At 40.2% G+C, this 19,551-nt stretch overlaps 1 protein-coding gene across 4 annotated transcripts in view; it reads left to right on the top strand.

Moving 5' to 3' along the window:
* LOC144684808 (kinesin-like protein KIF2A) overlaps positions 1–19,551 on the top strand; it is a 158,333-nt gene that overhangs the window by 36,372 nt on the left and 102,410 nt on the right. For 3 of the 4 annotated variants that reach the window (XR_013577571.1, XM_078549070.1, XM_078549061.1), the window contains exons 4-8: positions 671–722; positions 5,094–5,213; positions 18,192–18,292; positions 18,397–18,450; positions 19,371–19,466. Coding sequence is in view for 3 of the 4 variants with exons in the window: in XM_078549070.1 (XP_078405196.1) it covers positions 671–722; positions 5,094–5,213; positions 18,192–18,292; positions 18,397–18,450; positions 19,371–19,466 (423 nt within the window). In the remaining variant the exon portion in view is untranslated. The remainder of the gene's footprint in view (positions 1–670; positions 723–5,093; positions 5,214–18,191; positions 18,293–18,396; positions 18,451–19,370; positions 19,467–19,551) is intronic. The other variant, XM_078549081.1, reaches the window with a different exon arrangement.

The following is a 19,551-nucleotide window of genomic DNA, read 5'->3' as shown; positions in this document are numbered from 1 at the left end:
TTTGAGCATCTCTCCCTCTGCTATCCCTCCATTCTCTCTTTCATTGTTCTTCAAAAAGTGATCAAAGTCTGGAATGCATTGCCTAAGAGTGTGATAGCAGCAGGTTCAATCGAAGCATTCAAAAGGGAATAAGACTGTTAGCTGAAAAGGAAGAATGTGCAGGGGAGAAGACAGGAGAATGGCACGATGAATTGCTCATTCGGAGAGCAGGTGTAGACATGGTGGGCCGAATGACCTCTTGTACTGTAACATGTCTGATTCTGTGAAAGTCCTTGGCTCCTTCTCCCAAAACTCATTCCTTTTATCCCTTTTAGCCTTTTCACAGTAATCCTCCTCCTTAGCACCTAAATGCCTCGCCTTCTCAAGTCCTCCTCTGTCCTGTATTTGTCAACCTCGCCCTGTACAAGAAGTTCCATAACCATTCCTTGATGCATGCTAATGTGGGCTTCCAATACTCTCTTTTGAAATTTCAAGAACCATGTCTGACCATTTTTCTGCCTTCCTCACCATCTGTGTCTCTTGTATAATATTTCATTACCATAATTCCTGTCATTGAAGAGACTATCACCACAAACGTGACTTGTTAGAAACAGCAGGCTTGGTGGCCTAAGCTGCATTCTTTTGTCTTTAGCTTCTAAAATTGTGACACTGCTTGTGCTTTCTTTTAAAGAATCGCCGAACTGTGGCTGCTAAGAATGAAACTCCTGCCAAAGATAACCGAGGTAATTTTAAACTGGAATAATGGTGCATTTGCCATGTTTTAGTAATATATAAATAGTATTATGATACTGTCACAAACGCTGAACTTTACACAATGATTGTTTCAAAATGTTCCCTTAACTTAAAGTGAAACAGAAACCTTTGGGAAAAATGGGGATGGTGAATTCCTGATTAAGGTCTCGAAAATGCCCATGTGACTTCATGTTGCCACGGAGAGAGAAACTCAGATAGAAACCCATTGAGGTGTAGGGTGCCCTTGAGGTGTAGGGTGCTAGTTTTAGCACCTTTCACAGTACCTCAGAACAAAGGACAGCTGCTAGTGAGAGACCAGCAGAAAAAGAATTGGAACTCTCCTAGGAACAGGTCTTGGCTGTTCTGTAAGTAATGATGGGAAGCAGCAGTAAAGCTTATTGTGGAGGAGAACAATTTTACCAGAGCCGGAATGTTTAAAGGGGTCAGACACAGGAATCTCTGGAATTCTGGATTATCAGGACTGTTGTAACCTGAGGGAGACGGGGCTTTGTCAAGCTGTGCCTTACTGATGATATTCATTTCCGGGAAAACTCTGATGGAGTGGAATGCTTGTCGGAGTTTCGACCTGGTGGTGACAAGGAGAGGTGAACCTGGAGAGCTGGGAGTGACTTTGTGCTAGGTATGACTCTTAATAAGTGAAGAGTTTTCCCTCAATTCCCATTGACTTAATTTTGCTAGGGTTCCTCGATGTCACACTTGGTCAAATGCTGCCTTGATGTCAAGAGCATCACTTCTGGAATTCAGCACTTTTGTCCGTTTTGGACCAAGGCTGTAATGAGTTCAGGAGCTGAGTGGCCCTGGTGGAGCCCAAACTGAGCATGTTGTTGCTGAGCACTCTTAATGACACCTTCCATCACTTGACTGATGGGGACCGTTATTGGCTGGATTGGACTTATTCTGCTTTTTGTGGACAGGGTATACCAGAGCAAGTTTCCACGTTGGGTAATTGCCAGTGTTGTACTGGAGCAGCTTAGCTAGGGCGTGGCTAGTTCTGGAGTGATGGTGTCAGAGCCCTTAGCATTTGCTGTTTTCAGTGCCTTCAGCTTTTTCTTGATGTCCCTATGGCTGAAGACTGGCACCCATTATGCTGGGGACCTTAAGAGGAGGCCAAGATGGATCACCACTTGGCACTTCAGGCTGAAGGTGATTGTAAATGTTTTGGCCTTATCGTTTGCACTGACTTGCTGGGCTCTGCCATCGTTGAGGATGACTTATTTTTGTGGAGCCACTGCCTCCTTTTGTTAGTCCACAACCATTCATAACTAGATGTGGCAGGACTGCAGAGCTCTGATCTAACCTGTTAGTTGTTGGATCGTTTAGCTCCATCTATAGCATATTGGTTCCCGTCTTTAGCATGCATGTGGTCCTCTATTGTAGCTTCACCAGGTTGGCACATCATTTTTAGGCGTGGCTGGACTTGACAATTTATGTTAAAGATGATTTATATCAATATCAGGATGACTTTTAAAAGCTAATTCAGCATCCTTTTTATTCTGTCAATGTTCTTTTTTTAATTTAACTATCAAGTATTGATATCATAACAGGCAGCAAAGGAAGCGATCTGGGCTATTGGTTTTAGCATGAGTAATAATTCTGTCTTTCATCTGGTCATCTGTAAAAGTTTATTTAAGTTAATATTAAAAGTTTTCATTATTTAGGTTTTAATTAGCGCAAAGATTAAATGTTTTATTTAAATGTTTTGATTTTAATTTTGCACATTATACAGTTACTAATTTTTATAAATGATTCTAGAAATAAAATGTCTCAAATGTAGTGTGTAAAGTTTTTTTTGTATATAATTACTGTATTTTTTGAACTTTTTGGAATTTAAAAAAAAAGGTTATTCTTTTGTACCATGGAATTAAATTTTTGTTTTGATGTAACTAGATGAAAATTCAGTAAAGATTGGAAAGATCGAAGTATTTAAAAATTAGATGCACTAGTACATAATATAGGATTCTGTTTTATATTTGATATTTTACAGTTACAAGTATTGGAATTTTCGTATTAAACTCCAAAACATTTTAGTCTTCAAACTTGTTTCATGGTTACTTTTCAACTTTATAAAATATTTTGTAACATGTCCCTTGGAGTATCTAAAAGCTGTTTTTCTTCAGTGCCTAAATTAATATGTATTCCATTACATATTGTGTTTTATTAACTTTCTTACTGCTTTGAATCTAATGCTAATGAGTTTTCCAAATTCATAATGCCACTAAAATATGGCACATAGTGTGTCAGTTTAGAATTTGTAAAAGGCATGCTACCCACATCAGATAAATGAAAATTCATATCTCTGTAGTTTGAGTATAGCGTCTTTAACATAGTGAACATTCTTTCAGTGGTTCTTTACAGAGGAAATAAAACATGTCAAGCAATAGAAAAGTAACCAAAGGGATGGTTTTTTTGAAAATAGGAAGGCTTTTCAAGGTGGAAAGTGAAGTAGCAAGACCGGAGAGGATTCGGGAGAGAGTTAGGCCAAGAGAGCTGAAGGCTTTGCTACTGAGTGGGAGTGACCAGAAGACACTGGCTGCAGGAAGTTGTCGAGGTGGGGTGATTTGCAAATCAGGATAAGTAGATAGAAGCAAGTAGCCTTGGTAATGAAATAGGAAATGGATTTGCAGCTCAGCTCAGGACATGAGGTACTGAGATTTCCATTGAATGAGGATCTCCATGGAGGATGGGATTTGAGGCATTGAGTTTTTAATGGTAGAAGCTCAAAGAAATTACTTGGATCTCATTACTGTTAAGCTTGTGAAGTTTCTTTCTCATCCATGTGTCAGACCAGCAATCTGACAGTGTAGGTGGTCATGAAATCATGAATGATGGTAGAAGGTTGGAGCTAGATGTTGTCAATATGTATGTGGAAACTATCCATAAACCTATGGATAATGCTGAGAACCAGTGTATAGATAGGGTGCAAATAATGAAGGCTTAGAATAGTTGGCACATGATGGTGTAGAGACAGGAGGTGTTGTCTCTGTTGTGACTGAAAAGGATTGAACCTTAGTGAAGATGTGCAGCTAATCTGTGTCAGACTATTTGGAGAAATCAAATAGAGGTAACCAGCCACAGTTGCAATAATATATGGTTAGTGACTTTGACCAGAGTCGTATAAATACTTGTTTAATTAAGTTGATATTTGCCATTTAGCTCTGTTAAATTTCTTCAAGGAATTATGTTATTGTATCAAACTCGATGTATTTTTCAGTAAAACTTTCTTCTTGTTAGCTGGCTGCATTACACACCTATTGCATTATATTTGAAGCTTTTGATTTTGGGATTAAATCCCTCAAAATATTAACTCCAAAATTAGGGTTAAACTAGTTAAATCCTGGAAATATTAGCATACTACACTTCCTTGTTTGGCAGAACAAGAACCTGATCCTTCTTCGTTGGCAGTATCAACATTGGAGCAATATAGGCGGTTCCTTGGGAAGGAGGCATTGAGGATGCAGAAAATGCTGAAGTGCAACTCCTTTATCATTCTGCTTTGTGAATGCTGTTAGAAGTGTTATGTACTTTAATCCATCTGAAATTACTGATTAAACCAGTATTTCTGATATAGGAATATGCTGTTTTGAACCAAATACTTCCAGCTTATTTTTTTAATATCCAAATCCACATTTTTAAATCCTGAAATTCAGAAAACCTAAGTTTATAATGTTGTAAAATATTCCCTTCTATAACATAGTCCAAAGCTTTTTGAAACTTGAATGAAGACAACACGGTGAAATTTGCAATAGAAACCCTCAATCAAATTAAATGAAACCAAGTTTTTTTTTATATGTATATGTTGAATAATTTGACAGTAAATTGAGCTGGATTTGTGCAAACTTACATTCAGATTGATGCATATAAGGATTTAATAATCATCTTTATCTGCATCCTCAAAACCTCCTTCCCAAAAATCCTCCCACAGCTATATCAGACTGAACATTATTCCAATGTTGATACTGCCAGTGAAGAGAGAGAAGATCAAGCTCCCCTTATGCCAAACAAGGAAGTGGAGTATGCTGATATTTCCAGGTTTTAACTAGTTTGACCCTAATTTTAGAATTCAACTTTTGAAAAATTATCTGCATACTACAGTGACTACAATTTCGAAGTGCTTTTGGTGTCCAGTAGTCATGAAAGGTGCTACATAATGCAAGCCTTTTTTCTATTATTTTAAAGGTTTACTACAGAAGAAATCTTGTGCAAAGTAATTCAAACTTACTTTGGGTTGCTTCAGATTGAGCTTGGAAAGATTTGCAGTTATTTTATACTAATTATGTGGTTTATTTATTGCATTGAGAAAAATTCCCGAACTGCAATTAATTATGTTTCCATTCTCATAGTTGCATCAACCCGATCAAGACCGAGTCAGCTTCCAGAGCATTCTTCAGCTACTCATCAGAATGGCAGCGCTTCTGATATCTCACCAGCCCAGCCTGGAAAAAAAGATTTTGCACCACCATGTAAGTACAATATAATTGTGCATCTTGTATGAAATACACTAACTGGTGTGAAATGCCACAGATGCCAGAATCAAGACCCAAGTGAAGGTGAAGTAGGCTATAGACTGGAGGATAATTGAACAGCAGTACTGTTACTTTAAAGTAACACTCACTTTTCTTATTTTTATATATTTTCCATGATAAATTCCTGTGTCTACAATCATAATGAAAAATGCCTATGTAAACTCACTATTTTGCTCAGTCTAGTCACTGGGTTCTAACAATTTTCAAATGCTTTTGTTTTTAGTTTTCTTCTCTGCTATTTTATTCTCCATAAATGACATTTCCGTAAAGGGTTTAACTAGAATTGTTTAAAAAAAAAAATCAATGATGATTAAACTTTACATTGAATTGTCTCCTAGGGCTAGAGAACCTAGGAAACGAGGAGGGGTGAGGCCATAGAGGGATTTGAAAACCAGGATGAGAAAATAAATTACAATTGAATTTTGAAGTTAACTTCTAAGATAAAAGCAAAATACTGTGGATGCTGGAAATCTAGAACAAAAACAAAAATACCTGTAAAAACTCAGCAGGTCTGACCTGCTGAGTTTTTCCAGGTATTTTTGTTTTTGAAGTTAACTTGTTTGACTTTTGTTGACAGAAAATGTCAATACTAATGGCCTACACACGAGACAAGTTCTAATTCGTAATAGCTATGAAGCACAGACAAGCAGTGTGTTTTCTCATTCTAACGATGTTACAAAATGCTGGTTGAACTTTGAAAGCAAGTAAAACCTTTGAGGACGAATGGATTGGAAGAGGGAAATGTAGTTGTGGGGGAGGGGTAATTGATGGCAGATTAAGGGTAAGTGGACAAAAGGGCAAACTACAGCTGTTGAGGAGCTAGTTCAAAGTGGGGTAGCATTTGGAGTGAGGTGATTATAGGAAGGGATAGTGAAAGGAAAGGATGAAAGGATTTAGGACAGTAATGGAACAAATGGGTGAGGCGTACTCAGAAGGGACCTAAAGAAGGTTGCATTTTCCCCACAACCTTCAAATTTATAAGTTCTTCCTCAGTTAGTAGTTCCTTTCCATAACACACTGCCCGCCCAAAAGAAAAAACAAAAGGAACTGAAGATGATGAGAAGAAAAAAGAGGTAAGGGAAGAGAAGTGATAGAGAGAGAAATACCGATTATACTAAACATTGTTAAGACAATAATCAAACCTGACTTAAAATATGCAATGCCACAGGCAGAGAAACAGGGGATATGAGATTCTATTTTAAAATGCATCCTATATCAATTGTATTTATGGCACTTTTTCATTATTGCAATACCTGCTTTCAGGTGACGTAGACTTTGCATTAACTTCAGTAACGTCATAGCTGCTATTATTTTAATAACTTGCTGGCTTGCATGCAGTTACAAGTTTTGGCCACAGGACATCTCTGCAGAGCTGTCTCTTCCAAGGGGAGAATCTTCGGCTCGGCAAGTGGGGGCAAGGCCCGCTCGCTGAGGCGTAACCTGGCGCGGAGTGACGTCGGGCGCGTGTCCCAACGTCACTGCGCGTCATTTAGATTTTCAGTTCGGTGGGCGCATGGCCTACTAGGCTATTAAGTCCATTAATGGTCTATTAAGGCCATTTACCTAACAATTAAAATAATTAACGGAGCTGCCTGTCGAACCTTAAGGTTGGTGGGCAGGCGAAGATCCCAGGCGGCCTTCGCATTTTTCATGGAACCTCATCCACGGGCGGGATGAGGTTTCATGGATGATTTTAATTTTCTCAAAATATTTTATTGAAATTAATGCACGTGTCCCAGCTCATGAGTTACACATGAGGGGACATGTCATAAAAAATTTTTCAACACGTTATTTATTTATTTAAAATGTCCTTAGCCACGGGTGAGGTGCCGGAGGATTGGAGGGTAGCTCATGTTGTTCCGTTGTTTAAAAAAGGCTCCAAAAGTAAACCAGGTAATTACAGGCCAGTGAGCCTGACGTCAGTAGTAGGTAAATTATTGGAAGGTGTTCTGAGAGATCGGATATATAATTATTTGGACAGCCAAGGGCAGATTAAGGATAGTCAGCATGGCTTTGTGCGTGGTAGGTCGTGTTTAACGAACCTTGTAGAGTTTTTCGAGGAGGTTACCAAGAAAGTAGATGAAGGAAAGGCTGTGGATGTTGTCTACATGGACTTTAGTAAAGCCAATGACAAGGTCCCACATGGGAGGTTAGTTCAGAAGGTTCAGACACTTGGTATCCATGGAGAGGTTGTAAACTGGATTCGAAATTGGCTGCGTGGGAGAAGACAGAGAGTGGTAGTGGATGATTGCTTCTCAGACTGGAGGTCTGTGACTAGTGGTGTGCCTCAGGGATCTGTACTGGGACCATTGTTGTTTGTTGTCTATATCAATGATTTGGATGATAATGTGGTGAATTGGATCAGCAAGTTTGCTGATGACACTAAGATTGGAGGTGTTGTGGACAGCGAGGAAGGCTTTCAAAGCTTGCAGAGAGATCTGGACCAACTTGAAAAATGGGCCAGAAAATGGCAGATGGAATTTAATGCGGAAAAGTGTGAGGTGTTACATTTTGGAAGGTCAAACCAAGGTAGGACATACACATTAAATGGTAGGGCACTGAGGAGTGCGGAGGAACAAAGGGATCTGGGAGTTCAGATACATAATTCCCTGAAAGTGGCGTCACAGGTAGACAAGTTTGTAAAGAAAGCTTTTGGCGTACTGGCCTTCATAAATCAAAGTATTGAGTATAGGAGTTGGGATGTTATGGTGAGGTTGTATAAGACATTGGTGAGGCCAACTTTGGAGTATTGTGTGTAGTTCTGGTCGCCTAACTACAGGAAGGATGAGAAGATTGAGAGAGTGCAGAGAAGATTTACTAGGATGTTGCCGGGTCTTAAGGAGTTGAGTTACAGGGAAAGATTAAACAGGTTAGGACTTTATTCCTTGGAGCGTAGCAGAATGAGGGGAGATTTGATAGAAGTTTACAAAATTGTGAGGGGTATAGGCAGAGTAAATGCGAGTAGGCTCTTTCCACTTAGATTAGGAGAAATAAACACGAGAGGACATGGCTTTAGGGTGAAAGGGGAAAGGTTTAGGGGGAACATTAGGGGGAACTTCTTCACTCAGAGAGTGGTGAGAGCGTGGAACGAGCTACCATCTGACGTAAATGCAGGCTCACTCTTAAGTTTTAAGAATAAATCGGATAGATACATGGATGGGAGAGGTCTGGAGGGTTATGGACTAGGTGCAGGTCAATGGGACTAGCAGAATAATATTTCGGCACAGACTAGAAGGGCCAAATGGCCTGTTTTCTGTGCTGTAGTGTTCTATGGTTCTATGGTTCTATTGAACTGTTAAAGCTTAAAACTAATCTCCCTGAGGCATCTCTGTGCCTCAGGGAGATTTCTGCGCTCTTTTGCATGCACTCTCGACTGAGGAACACCCCCCACCCCCGGCCCACACAGGGAGCGCACAGCGCTTCCGGGTGCGCGCCACGCTGGGCAGGCCTTAATTGGCCTGCCCATGTAAAATGGGGGTGCCAATCGGGTCTCCGCCCACCCCCACACAAACCCCCAACAGGGGGAAAATTCTACCCCTAGAATATGCTGTCATAAAACTGCTGAGGCTTATGATGCTCACTATTATTTATGCCAAATACTTTAGCAACTTTAGGCAAGGGGCAATTGTGCAGTTAAATGAGGGTATCCAAAAGTTGCTGTCTGAGTTGTGCTGCTCTACTCTTTCCGGTCATCATCATGGGAAGGATGTAATTGCACCAGAGAGGGTGTACAAGAGACGTATAAAGATGTTGTCAGGAATGGAAAATTTTATCTTTGAGGAAAGATTGCATAGGCTGGGGTGTTTTGCTTTGGAACTGTCTGCCTTGTCATTGAATGACATGAAGTTGCTGTATTTGCATGGTAAATATGAACTGAACTTGCCACAAAGTTGAGTCTTGCCACTTCGGTCTAAGCACCCTTCTAGTAATGTGATGAGCTTTCCTGCCATTAAAAGTTAACTATTAGAAGTGCAGCATCTCATAATTGGAGATTTTAAAAGTGCAAACTTTTAAATTTCTTTTTCTCTCATCCAGTCTTTGTTTCCCTCTTTATTTCTCTTCTATACCTGATTTAACATCGAATTCATCAACTGCTTGTCAGCCCTGGCTGAGTTTGTAGCACTCACGCCTCTTGAGTCGGAAGGCTGTGGGTTCAAATCCCACTCCAGCACATGAGCTCAAAAATCTAGGCTGACACTCCACAGCACTACCAAGGACTGCCAGAGGGCGCTGTCTTTCAGATGAAAATTAAACGAAGGCCCTGTCTGCCCTCTCAGGTGGACCTTACAGATCCCATGATGGTATTTTGAAGATGAGTAAGGAAGTTATCTCTGGTGTCCCAGCCGATGTTTATCCCTCCATCAGCATCATAAAAACAGATTGTCCAGTCATCATCATGGGAAGGATGTGATTACATCAGAGAGGGTGTACAAGAGACCTATAAAGATGTTGTCAGGAATGGAAAATTTTACCTTTGAGGAAAGATTGCATAGGCTGGGGTGGTTTGCTTTGGAACAGAGGAGACTAAGGGGAGATTTAATTGAGGTGTTTAGAAAAAAGAGTGAATAGGAAGGACCTGTTTCCATTTAATAGAGGGGTCAGTAACCAGAGGGCATAAATTTAAAGTAATTGACAAAAGGATTAGAGGGGAGTTGAGAATGTTTTCATCCAGAGGGTGGTTGGAGCTCTGGAACTCAGTGCTTGAAAGGGGTTAAGAGGGAGAAGCCCTTATTGTATTTAATAAAAATACTTGGATACATGTATGAAACGCCATAATCTACAGGGTGAAGAGCTAGAAAGTGGGACAAGGCTGTGTAGCTCCTTTTCAGCTGGCAAAACTGTGCTGCATTAAATGACCTTCAGTGCCATAAATTTTTGATCTTTGTGTATTTCTATAGCTGTTTCTGAAAGTTTGATATGCACAAATTGGCTGCATGTTTCCTACATTGCAACAGTGACTACACTGGGAAAAAGTACCCCATTGGCTTTGAAGTACTTCAGGACATTCGGAGGTTGTGAAAGGCACTTTTAAATGCAAGTCTCTTTCACTCTAATTTCTGCTGTTTATTTCACAGACCTTCAATTTGCTTAGAAAGATGCTTATGACTACTTGCCCTGTTCACTCATCCCCCAGGTGCTGTTTCCCTTGCTATGAACTTATTTGCTTGCATTTTCAGGAACTTGCCACACAAAAAAAATTAAAAATCTAAACATGCAAGGGCAAGTCTAACTAATGGTAGGTATCCCTGCTGCGCCCATTTATGGCCCATTGATTTTATTTTACTTCAAGCATACACACTTTTACAAGAATAATTAATTAAAAAATACCTGTTCTTTGGTTGCTTTTTCGAATGTTGTGTCAGCCTGACATCGGTCGTGGGGGAAATTCTAGAGTCCATTATAAAAGATTTAATAGCGGAGCACGTGAAAAACAGTGGCAGAATTGGACAGAGTCAGCATGGATTTATGAAAAGGAAATCATGCTTGACAAATCTACTGGAATTTTTCAAGGATGTAACTAGTAGAGTTGATGAGGGGGAGCCAGTGGATGTAGTTTATTTGGACTTTCAGAAGGCTTTCGACAAAGTCCCACATAAGAGATTGGTGTGTAAAATTAAAGCGCATGGGATTTGGGGGTAGTGTATTGAGATGGATAGAAAACTGGTTGGCAGACAGGAAACAAAGAGTAGGAAAAAACAGGTCTTTTTCCGAATGGCAGGCAGTGACTAGTGGGGTACTGCAGGGATCGGTGCTGGGACCCCAGTTATTCACAATATATATTAATAATTTAGATGAGGGAAGTAAATGTAAAATCTCCAAATTTGCAGATGACACAAAGCTGGGTGGGAGGGTGAACTGTGAGGAGGATGCAGAGATGCTTCATTGTGATTTGGACAAGCTGAGTGAGTGGGCAAATGCATGGCAGATGCAGTATAATGTGGATAAATGTGAGGTTATCCATTTTGGTAGTAAAAACAGGAAGGCATATTATTATCTGAATGGCTATAAATTGAGAGAGGGGAATGTGCAACAAGACCTGGGTGTCCTCATACACCAGTCGCTGAAGGTAAGCATGCAGGTGCAGCAGGCGGTAAAGAAGGCAAATGGTATGTTGGCCTTCATAGTGAGAGGATTTGAGTACAGGAACAGGGATGTCTTGCTGCAATTATACAGGGCGTTGATGAGACCACACTTGGAATATTGTGTGCAGTTTTTGTCTCCTTAATTTGAGGAAGGATGTACTTGCTATAGAGGGAGTGCAGCGAAGGTTTACCAGACTGATTCCTGGGATGGCAGGACTGACCTATGAGGAGAGATTGAGTCGATTAGGATTATATTTGATGGAGTTCAGAAGAATGAGGGGGATCTCATAGAAACCTATAAAATTCTAACAGGACTGGACGGGGTAGATGCAGGAAGGATGTTCCCGATGGTGGGGGAGTCCAGAACCAGGGGTCACAGTCTGAGGATATGGGGGTAGACCATTTAGGACTCTGATGAGGAGAAAGTTCTTCACCCAGAAAGTGGTGAGCCGGTGGAATTCGTTACCACAGAAAGCAATTGAGACCAAAACATTGTATGCTTTCAAGAAGGAGTTAGATATTGCTCTTGGGGCGAAAGGGATCAAAGGGTATGGGGGGAAAGCGGGAGCAGGCTATTGAGTTGGATGATCAGCCATGATCATAATGAATGGCAGAGCAGGCTCAAAGGGCCGAATGGCCTACGTTTCTATGTCAGCACAAGGCAGTGCACTTTTTATTACTTATGTAGATGTGGGAGTGGAGGCATTTGATTCAAAAAAAAAATTCTTTCGAGTTATCAAGTCACAGATTGCAACTCTTTTGAGTACAATCACAGTTCTTGGTTTCCGGGAGTGGGACATGAACCCACAACCTTCTGGTTCAAAGGCGAGGGTGCTATGAACTGAGCCACAGCTGACACCCCGAGTTATCAACAGTCACAGATTGCAACTCTTTTGAGTACAATCACAGTTCTTGGTTTCCGGGAGTGGGACATGAACCCACAACCTTCTGACTCAAAGGCGAGGGTGCTATGGACTGAGCCACAGCTGACACCTCGCATTTGATTCAAGATGTCACCGATCTCTCAAGATGTTAATTGATGTCTACAAGATGTACCCCTTCTTATCCTTCCACATCAGTTTCTTTCCCTGATCCCTTTTCCTTAATGTTCTCTTTTTTTTTTGCACCCACTCTCTCTCACCGAGGTGAATGCTGCTTAATCTCAAAGCATATCTTTGGGTTAAAATTGAATTGCTTCTTGTTAATATTATGTTAATTGTATCGTTAAGGATAAACAGCTGGAAGGTATTGATTTAAGTATCTTGAGCACAAATAAAGAGACATTTGAGTGCATGGTAAGCCACAGGAACACCTCTTTAATTTAATAAGACATGTTTCCTTTTAAAGTTTTTTTATTTTTGTTACAGTGCCCCTATAACGGGCAGTTACCTCTGTTAATGGTTTATTAGTTTATTTTGGTTATTTACTGGTTTATTAAAATAGCATATAAAGAGAGACTTCTGGGACACAGGGTGTTGGAAAGGGAGGAGGTAGACAATTGTAAAGCTGCATTCTGTAAATAAATCTAGCATTCAGTGAAAGATTGGTCGCCTGGTTTCCTGCTTGACCACCTGGCTTCAGAGTGAATTAACACCCCTAAAAGTGGATGAAGGGATTGCGATCCACTCATTTAAAGTAATGCAGGTATAAAGTTTCTGACTTTCAAGGTGTAAAACCCTTCCAGTTAAAATAACTTAATTTCTGAAATATTAATTACTAACAATGGGGTCCTTGATTATGCCTGACCTAACAAGTATAACTAGTATTTATGAACCAAGTAGAATTTATTAAGCAAAGTTTTACATACATTTAACAAAAAACAGTGAAGACAACATGGAAGTTTCTTATCCCTCAAGGTCCTAGGATTCCTCGCGTGCTACCACCACAGGAGATGCTGTTTGTCTGTCTCTGAAGTGATGATTACATTGAACTGTGGCTCTGCAGAATCATACCATAGGAGTCATGGCAAAACTGTGCCAACGAAGACTTTGATTTTCCAACTTTTATCCCTACTTCTCATCCCTACTCCCCTATTTGGAAATAGTCCAAGTTCACCTCTTTCAATGGCTTAGAATGTGGGTCTTATGATGTCACCCCACCTCTGTAACTCGAGTCATGTAGACTGAAGACAAACGTTCATCTCTTATTCCCTGCCCCCACCTCAGAGTTTACATTCCATTGTGAACAAATGACATCCTTATAGATACAGAGCAATTACAAGCAATGTTACATCCACATAATGCAACCCATCATAAACATTTACATCAACATATTTTAACCCAAGTCCCATGGATACTAAAGCCAATAAAAAGTAATGTTAATAGCACTTCTTACCATAATGTTAAAAAAGGGTTTTCCTCTAATACAGATGTTCTGCCCTATTGATATCTTTAATCAATTAAACCAATACATGGTTTTGTTTAAAGATAAGGTGTCATCCTAAGTTCAAGCTGTCTTTTAGCCATTTCTTCAAAGCTGACAAGAAGCCTTTTAATTGACCATGGTACAATTAAGACAACATACAACTGCTTGAACCCAGACTTTACGGTACCTTTATAAAGTCTTAAAATCCATTAACACCAGTACCTTGTAAGCAGCCTGTTCCCAGCCTTAACTGCAAAGTGTCCCGTTAGCAGAAACTCCAACTGAAATGTTTAACAAGTGGTTAAAAAAATCTTTAGATGTTACTTCAAACTAACATAGAACCCAAAAAATTAGTAGCATTAAATTTTACACAGGCCGCACCAAACTTTTGTGTTACCTGCGAATTATAATAGTAGCATGGAGGCCAGCACTGAATGAGTTACACACCTCAGCAGGGAACCCAAGTTTGTGCAATGCCAGCACCAGTTAAAACTAACTTGTACAACTTAAAGTTAGACTGCACCTCTTAAAGCTTTGAATATCAGAAATCCCATTTTTCTCCATTATCATTAATTTTACTTGTATTAAATCCATTAAATTGGGTTCCCTTACACCACTGATATTTTGTCCTGTTCCTCCACTAAAAACAGATACAAAGTACCCATCTAACACATCTGGCATTTCTTGGTCATACATTATAGTCTTGTATCTACATTTACTGGATCCACATTCCCCTTTACCATACCCTTTCTCTAAAGTATCTGTGAAATACTGCCTTTTATATTGAGGAAGGCCCTGTGAAATAAATCTCATATTCTTGTAACATGGCCCAGATTTTGTGGTCAGCGGCAAGGGGACTTGCAGTTCACTTCATTAACAGCTGCCCAAAATTTTTTTGTCTGCTTTAGAGTGCAGAATTGATTGAATCCGTCGTCTGTTCCAGCATGTCACCATCTACAGCAGATCTGTGAGCAGAGCAAGAAAATCCAAGTTTCTTCTAACCAAGTTGAAGAATCCTCACTGAGACACATAGAATGTAAAGTAGGAAGTATAAATTAGATTTAAATATTATACAGAAAGCAAAATAAAGATTGGGAAATGCAGATTAAATTAAGACAGACAGTTAAAAGGGACAGACAGATACAAAGTTAAAAAGAAAGTTTCAAATTTCATTTTTAAACCCCGAATGCTATTTGTCTTCAGAGGGAATGAGACGCCACACTTGTAAGATTACATATTTTGGGCCAGAGAGGCTGTTTGGTAATTTATGTTTTCCACGCTGTTTAAAAACTCATTAGTCCTGAATGTACTGGGTAAAACTTTTACAAAGTTTTTAGTGTGGAATTAGTGGGCGGTATCCTAAGTTCACATTGTTGCATTCATTTAAGTGTTGAATCTATCAGTGAGGACTGTAGCAGTGCACCCTGTGGAGATTGAGATATCTCTGACAGCATCTTTTGGATTTGTACTTTTAACTTTGCATTTGCAAACAACGGAAGTTGCTGTCCAATTTACTCTGTTATAAAAATGAGTGATGTTGGCCTCATTGTTATTTTTATCACAAAATCCAACCAAATAAGAGAATTCAAAATCCCTGATAACGATAGTAATTTCAAGAAAGGCCCTCTATGCCATTAATCTGCATCTACAGTGTATACTGGCCAAATTTGGACCAAATCTAGAATAATTTATAACTGTTGTAACCGTTTATAACCCTGACACTACAAGACCAATTTGAAACATAAGAAATAGGAACAGGAGTTGGCCATTCGACCCCTTAAGCCTGCTCCACCATTCAGTAAGATCATGGCTGATTTGCTTGTGTTTCGAATTTCATATTCCCATCTACCCTTGATAACCTTAGATTCTTGTTAGGCAAGGGAATCGATCTTACCTCTGCCTTAAAAACCTTCAATGACCTGGCCTCCAACACCTTCTGAGGCAGTGTTCCAAAGCCGCACAGCCCTCAGAAAAAAAAATTCTCCTCATCTCTGTCCTAAAAGGGCGACTCCTAATTTTAAAACCATGCCCCACAAGAGGAAACATCCTTTCCACATCCACCTTGTCAAAACTGTTCAGGATCTTGTATACTTCAATCAAGTCATCCCTCACTCTTCTAAGCTCCGGTGGAAACAAGCCCAGTCTGTCCAGCCTTTCCTCATAAGACAACCCGCTCATTCCTATCAATCTGGTAAACCACCTCTGAACTGCCTCCAACGCATTTACATCCTTCCTTAATGATTCCCATTCCTACTGGTCAATGTAGAAAATTTAGGAAATACAAGACAATAACCTGAAATACCTAATAGTTTTGTTTTTAGTTTGCTTATTCTGTATTGGAGAAGCTTAGATTAGGAACTAGCTGCATGAATAAAAGAGCTCTTTCCCAGACTGTGACATTCTGCCTGAGATATATTTTCATTTTTTTTTTCACCCCCTTCTGGTTTTTGAGACTTGAATGCAGGAATTCAGTAAGTTCGCGGATGACATGATAATTGGTGGGGTGGTAAATAGTGAGGAGGATAGCCTTAGATTACAGGAGGATATAGACGGGCTGGTCAGATGGGCTGATCAGTGACAAATGGAATTTAATCCGAATAAGTGTGAGGTGATGCACTTGGGCAGGACAAACAAGGCACGGGAATACACGATGAATGGTAGGACCCTAGGAAGTACCGAGGATCAGAGGGACCTTGGTGTGCATGTCCGCCGGTCCGTTAAGGTAGCAGGACAGGTAGATATGGTGTTTAAGAAGGCATATGGGATAGTTGCCTTTATTAGCCGAGAGCAGGGAGGTTATGCTGGAACTGTATAAAACACTGGTTAGGCCACAGCTAGAGTATTGTGTGCAGTTCTGGAATCCGCATTATTGGAAGGATGTGATTTCACTAGAGAGAGTGCAGAGGAGATTTACCAGGATGTTGCCTGGGCTGGAGAGTTTTAGTTATGAGGAGAGATTGGATAGACTGGGGTTATATTCCCTGGAGCAGAGGAGATTGAGGGGGGACATGATCGAGGTGTACAAAATTATATGGGGCATAGATAGGGTGGACAGGAAGGAACTTTTCCCCTTGGTGGAGGGATCAATAACCAGGGGGCATAGATTTAAGGTAAGGGGCAGGAGGTTTAGAGGGGATATGAGGAAGAATTTTTTCACCCAGAGGGCGATGTGAATCTGGAACTGACTGCCTGAAAGGATGATTGAGTCAGAAACGCTCATAACGTTTAAGAAGTATTTGGATGTGCAGTTGCGATACTATGGGATATAAGGCTATGGGCTTAGTGCTGGAAAATGGGATTAGAATAGCTAGGTACTTGTTTGACCGAGGCAAATTTGATGGGCCAAAGGGCCTTTTTCTGTGCTGTAGACCTCTATGGCCAGGATTTCCCGGTCGGCAGGTGGGGCCCGCTCGCTGAAGCGTAAAATGACGTGGGATGACGTCGGGCGGAGCTCCCAACGTCATCCAGCCTCATTTCAATTTTCAGGTCGGCGGGGGCTCAGCCGAATCAGCTTTGCGCCCGCCGACCTGTCAATGGCCTATTGAGGCCATTGACAAAGTAATTAATGTAATTAGTGGACTTGCTTGTCCAACCTTAAGGTTGGCAGGCAGGCTGGGAGCCCTGGCAGGCATTGGAAAAAGCATGCAACCTCATCCACGGGCAGGATGAGGTTTCATGTAGGTTTTTAAAAATTTAATAAAAGCGTAACTAAAAGTGATGGACATGTCCCAACTTGTGACAGTGTCGTATGAGGGGACATGTCGGGGAAATTTTTAATTTCTGTTTCTAACATTTTTTTAATGTGGAGCCGATCTCCCTGAGGCAGCACTTAGCCTCAGGGAGATGAGTGCTCACTTTCGCGCGCATGCACGAAAGAGCGCACTCTGGGCTCAGGGAATCCCTCCCCGCCTGCACAGGGAGCATATAGTGCTTCCTTGCGGATGTCACGCTGGGCGGGCCTTAATTGGCCCGCCCACATAAAATGGTGACGCGCCCCCAATTGGGGGCACCGATCGGAGGCGCGCCTACACGCGCCCGCTCCTGACCTTCCTACCCGACGGGGGGAACATTCTGCCCTATGACTCTGAGACACTGTAGTTAATTGTGCTCGCTCTTCCAATTGGCATTGTGTTCTCATGTGATGACATTCCAGCAAGAGAATTAATAATTGTGACTTTGTAATTAGCATGAATTTGTCGATTACAACACAGAATTTTGAGGTCTTTTGTGATTTTAATTAGAATGCTTGAAATGTATGAAGCAGATAAATTTTGTTGTAACAAAGGATAAAGTATGCGAAATCATAAGTATATATTTTCATCACTAATCATGCAATTTCTTAGTATCTAGAGTTCAATTTAGAGTCAACAAAATTGCACTTGTTTACATTGCTCGAAATAAATTAACCCAGTTTTTTCACATGAATGACCAAATGCATATGCACTGTTCTGATAAACAAATCTTTCAGCACGCAGAAAATCAAATTGCGTGAAAGAAGTTGAAAAACTCCAGGAAAAGCGTGAAAAGCGGCGAATACAGCAACAAGAGATGAGAGAAAAAAGAGCTCAGGTTTGCAATCATTTCTTACACAAAATGCTTTCTTTATGCACCCATACCCTGAGCTTCAAAATAGGTAGATTTTACTTTTATGTGTATTTTCTTTTTATCCACAGTATGTCACTTATGCACCAGGTGATTGGCAGCGCTCGATTGATTATATTCAGATGGTAAAAGATGCTGTGTTGCTCATGCAATCTCTTGGAACATTTTCTCTCCTGACCTCCTACCAGAAATTTCTATAGTCCCCATATTAGATCTTAGTAAAATAAACAGGAAAATGGTGAGGAAGATTCACGTGATCTGCATATTCAGAATTTCTGTTAGTTAACTTTGTAAAGCCATTTATATAATGTCTTTCTTAATAATGAAAGTGGCCCTGTGCTGTAAAAATCAAGAAAATTCCAGGTCCATGTCTCCTGAGTTAGCTGATCTTGACTGGGTAGCATTAGGATCCCATGACTGGCCTTGTTATCCCTGATATAGGACGGGGAAAATGACCTTGGCCCCACCTCTAATTATAGTCTAATATCCAGATGGAAGTGTTTTGAATGCATAATTTCCTCTGATGTTCCACAGGCTATGACTGAATGCTGATATATGCTGAGCAGGAATGTGCAAAGAATGGCAATTTGGGTAAAATACTATAGGACATTTGGTATCCCTAAAATTAAACTGATGATTTGCTGCTGTGATGAGGGTGAAATGAGATTAAATATTAATACCCTCAATTTTTTTTTTATTTCCCCACAATTTACTCTTGTGACTCTAATTCTGTAACTTGTTGTCAATTTGATGCAGATTTTTCTCATTAGCTTTGACTCCTTTCAAAGCAGGTAATGTTGAGAACTATTGGGATGTAACTGGTCTGTTAGACAATAATTTGTCACTCCAATACCTTAAACGGTTTATTGAATTCACTTTTTGCAAATGGTTTTCTGGAAAATGTTGTCTTATGTATTTTGACTCTCATGTATTGAAGCATAAGATTTGGAAAACCAAGATTACTAATGCAAATTATCATCTTCTACTTAATGTAATCTAGTTATTATGTATGATTACTTCATTAATTGTGCATTTAATATAATAGGACGTTGACTCTACAAATCCAAACTGGGAAATTATGTGCATGATAAGAGAATTTAGATCAAGTCTTGACTATCGACCTCTTACAGCTGCTGATCCAGTAAGTTACAAGTTTAAGCAAGTAGACTGTACTCTACTGATACCACAGAAGTTTATTTAGTGTTACTTTTAATGATTAAATATTA

This window comes from Cetorhinus maximus, chromosome 1, assembly GCF_964194155.1.
Source record: "Cetorhinus maximus chromosome 1, sCetMax3.hap1.1, whole genome shotgun sequence".
NCBI classification, from domain to species: Eukaryota; Metazoa; Chordata; class Chondrichthyes; order Lamniformes; family Cetorhinidae; genus Cetorhinus; species Cetorhinus maximus.
The sequence above is the reverse complement of the archived record's forward strand: the minus strand, read 5'-3'. Positions and strand labels throughout refer to the sequence as shown.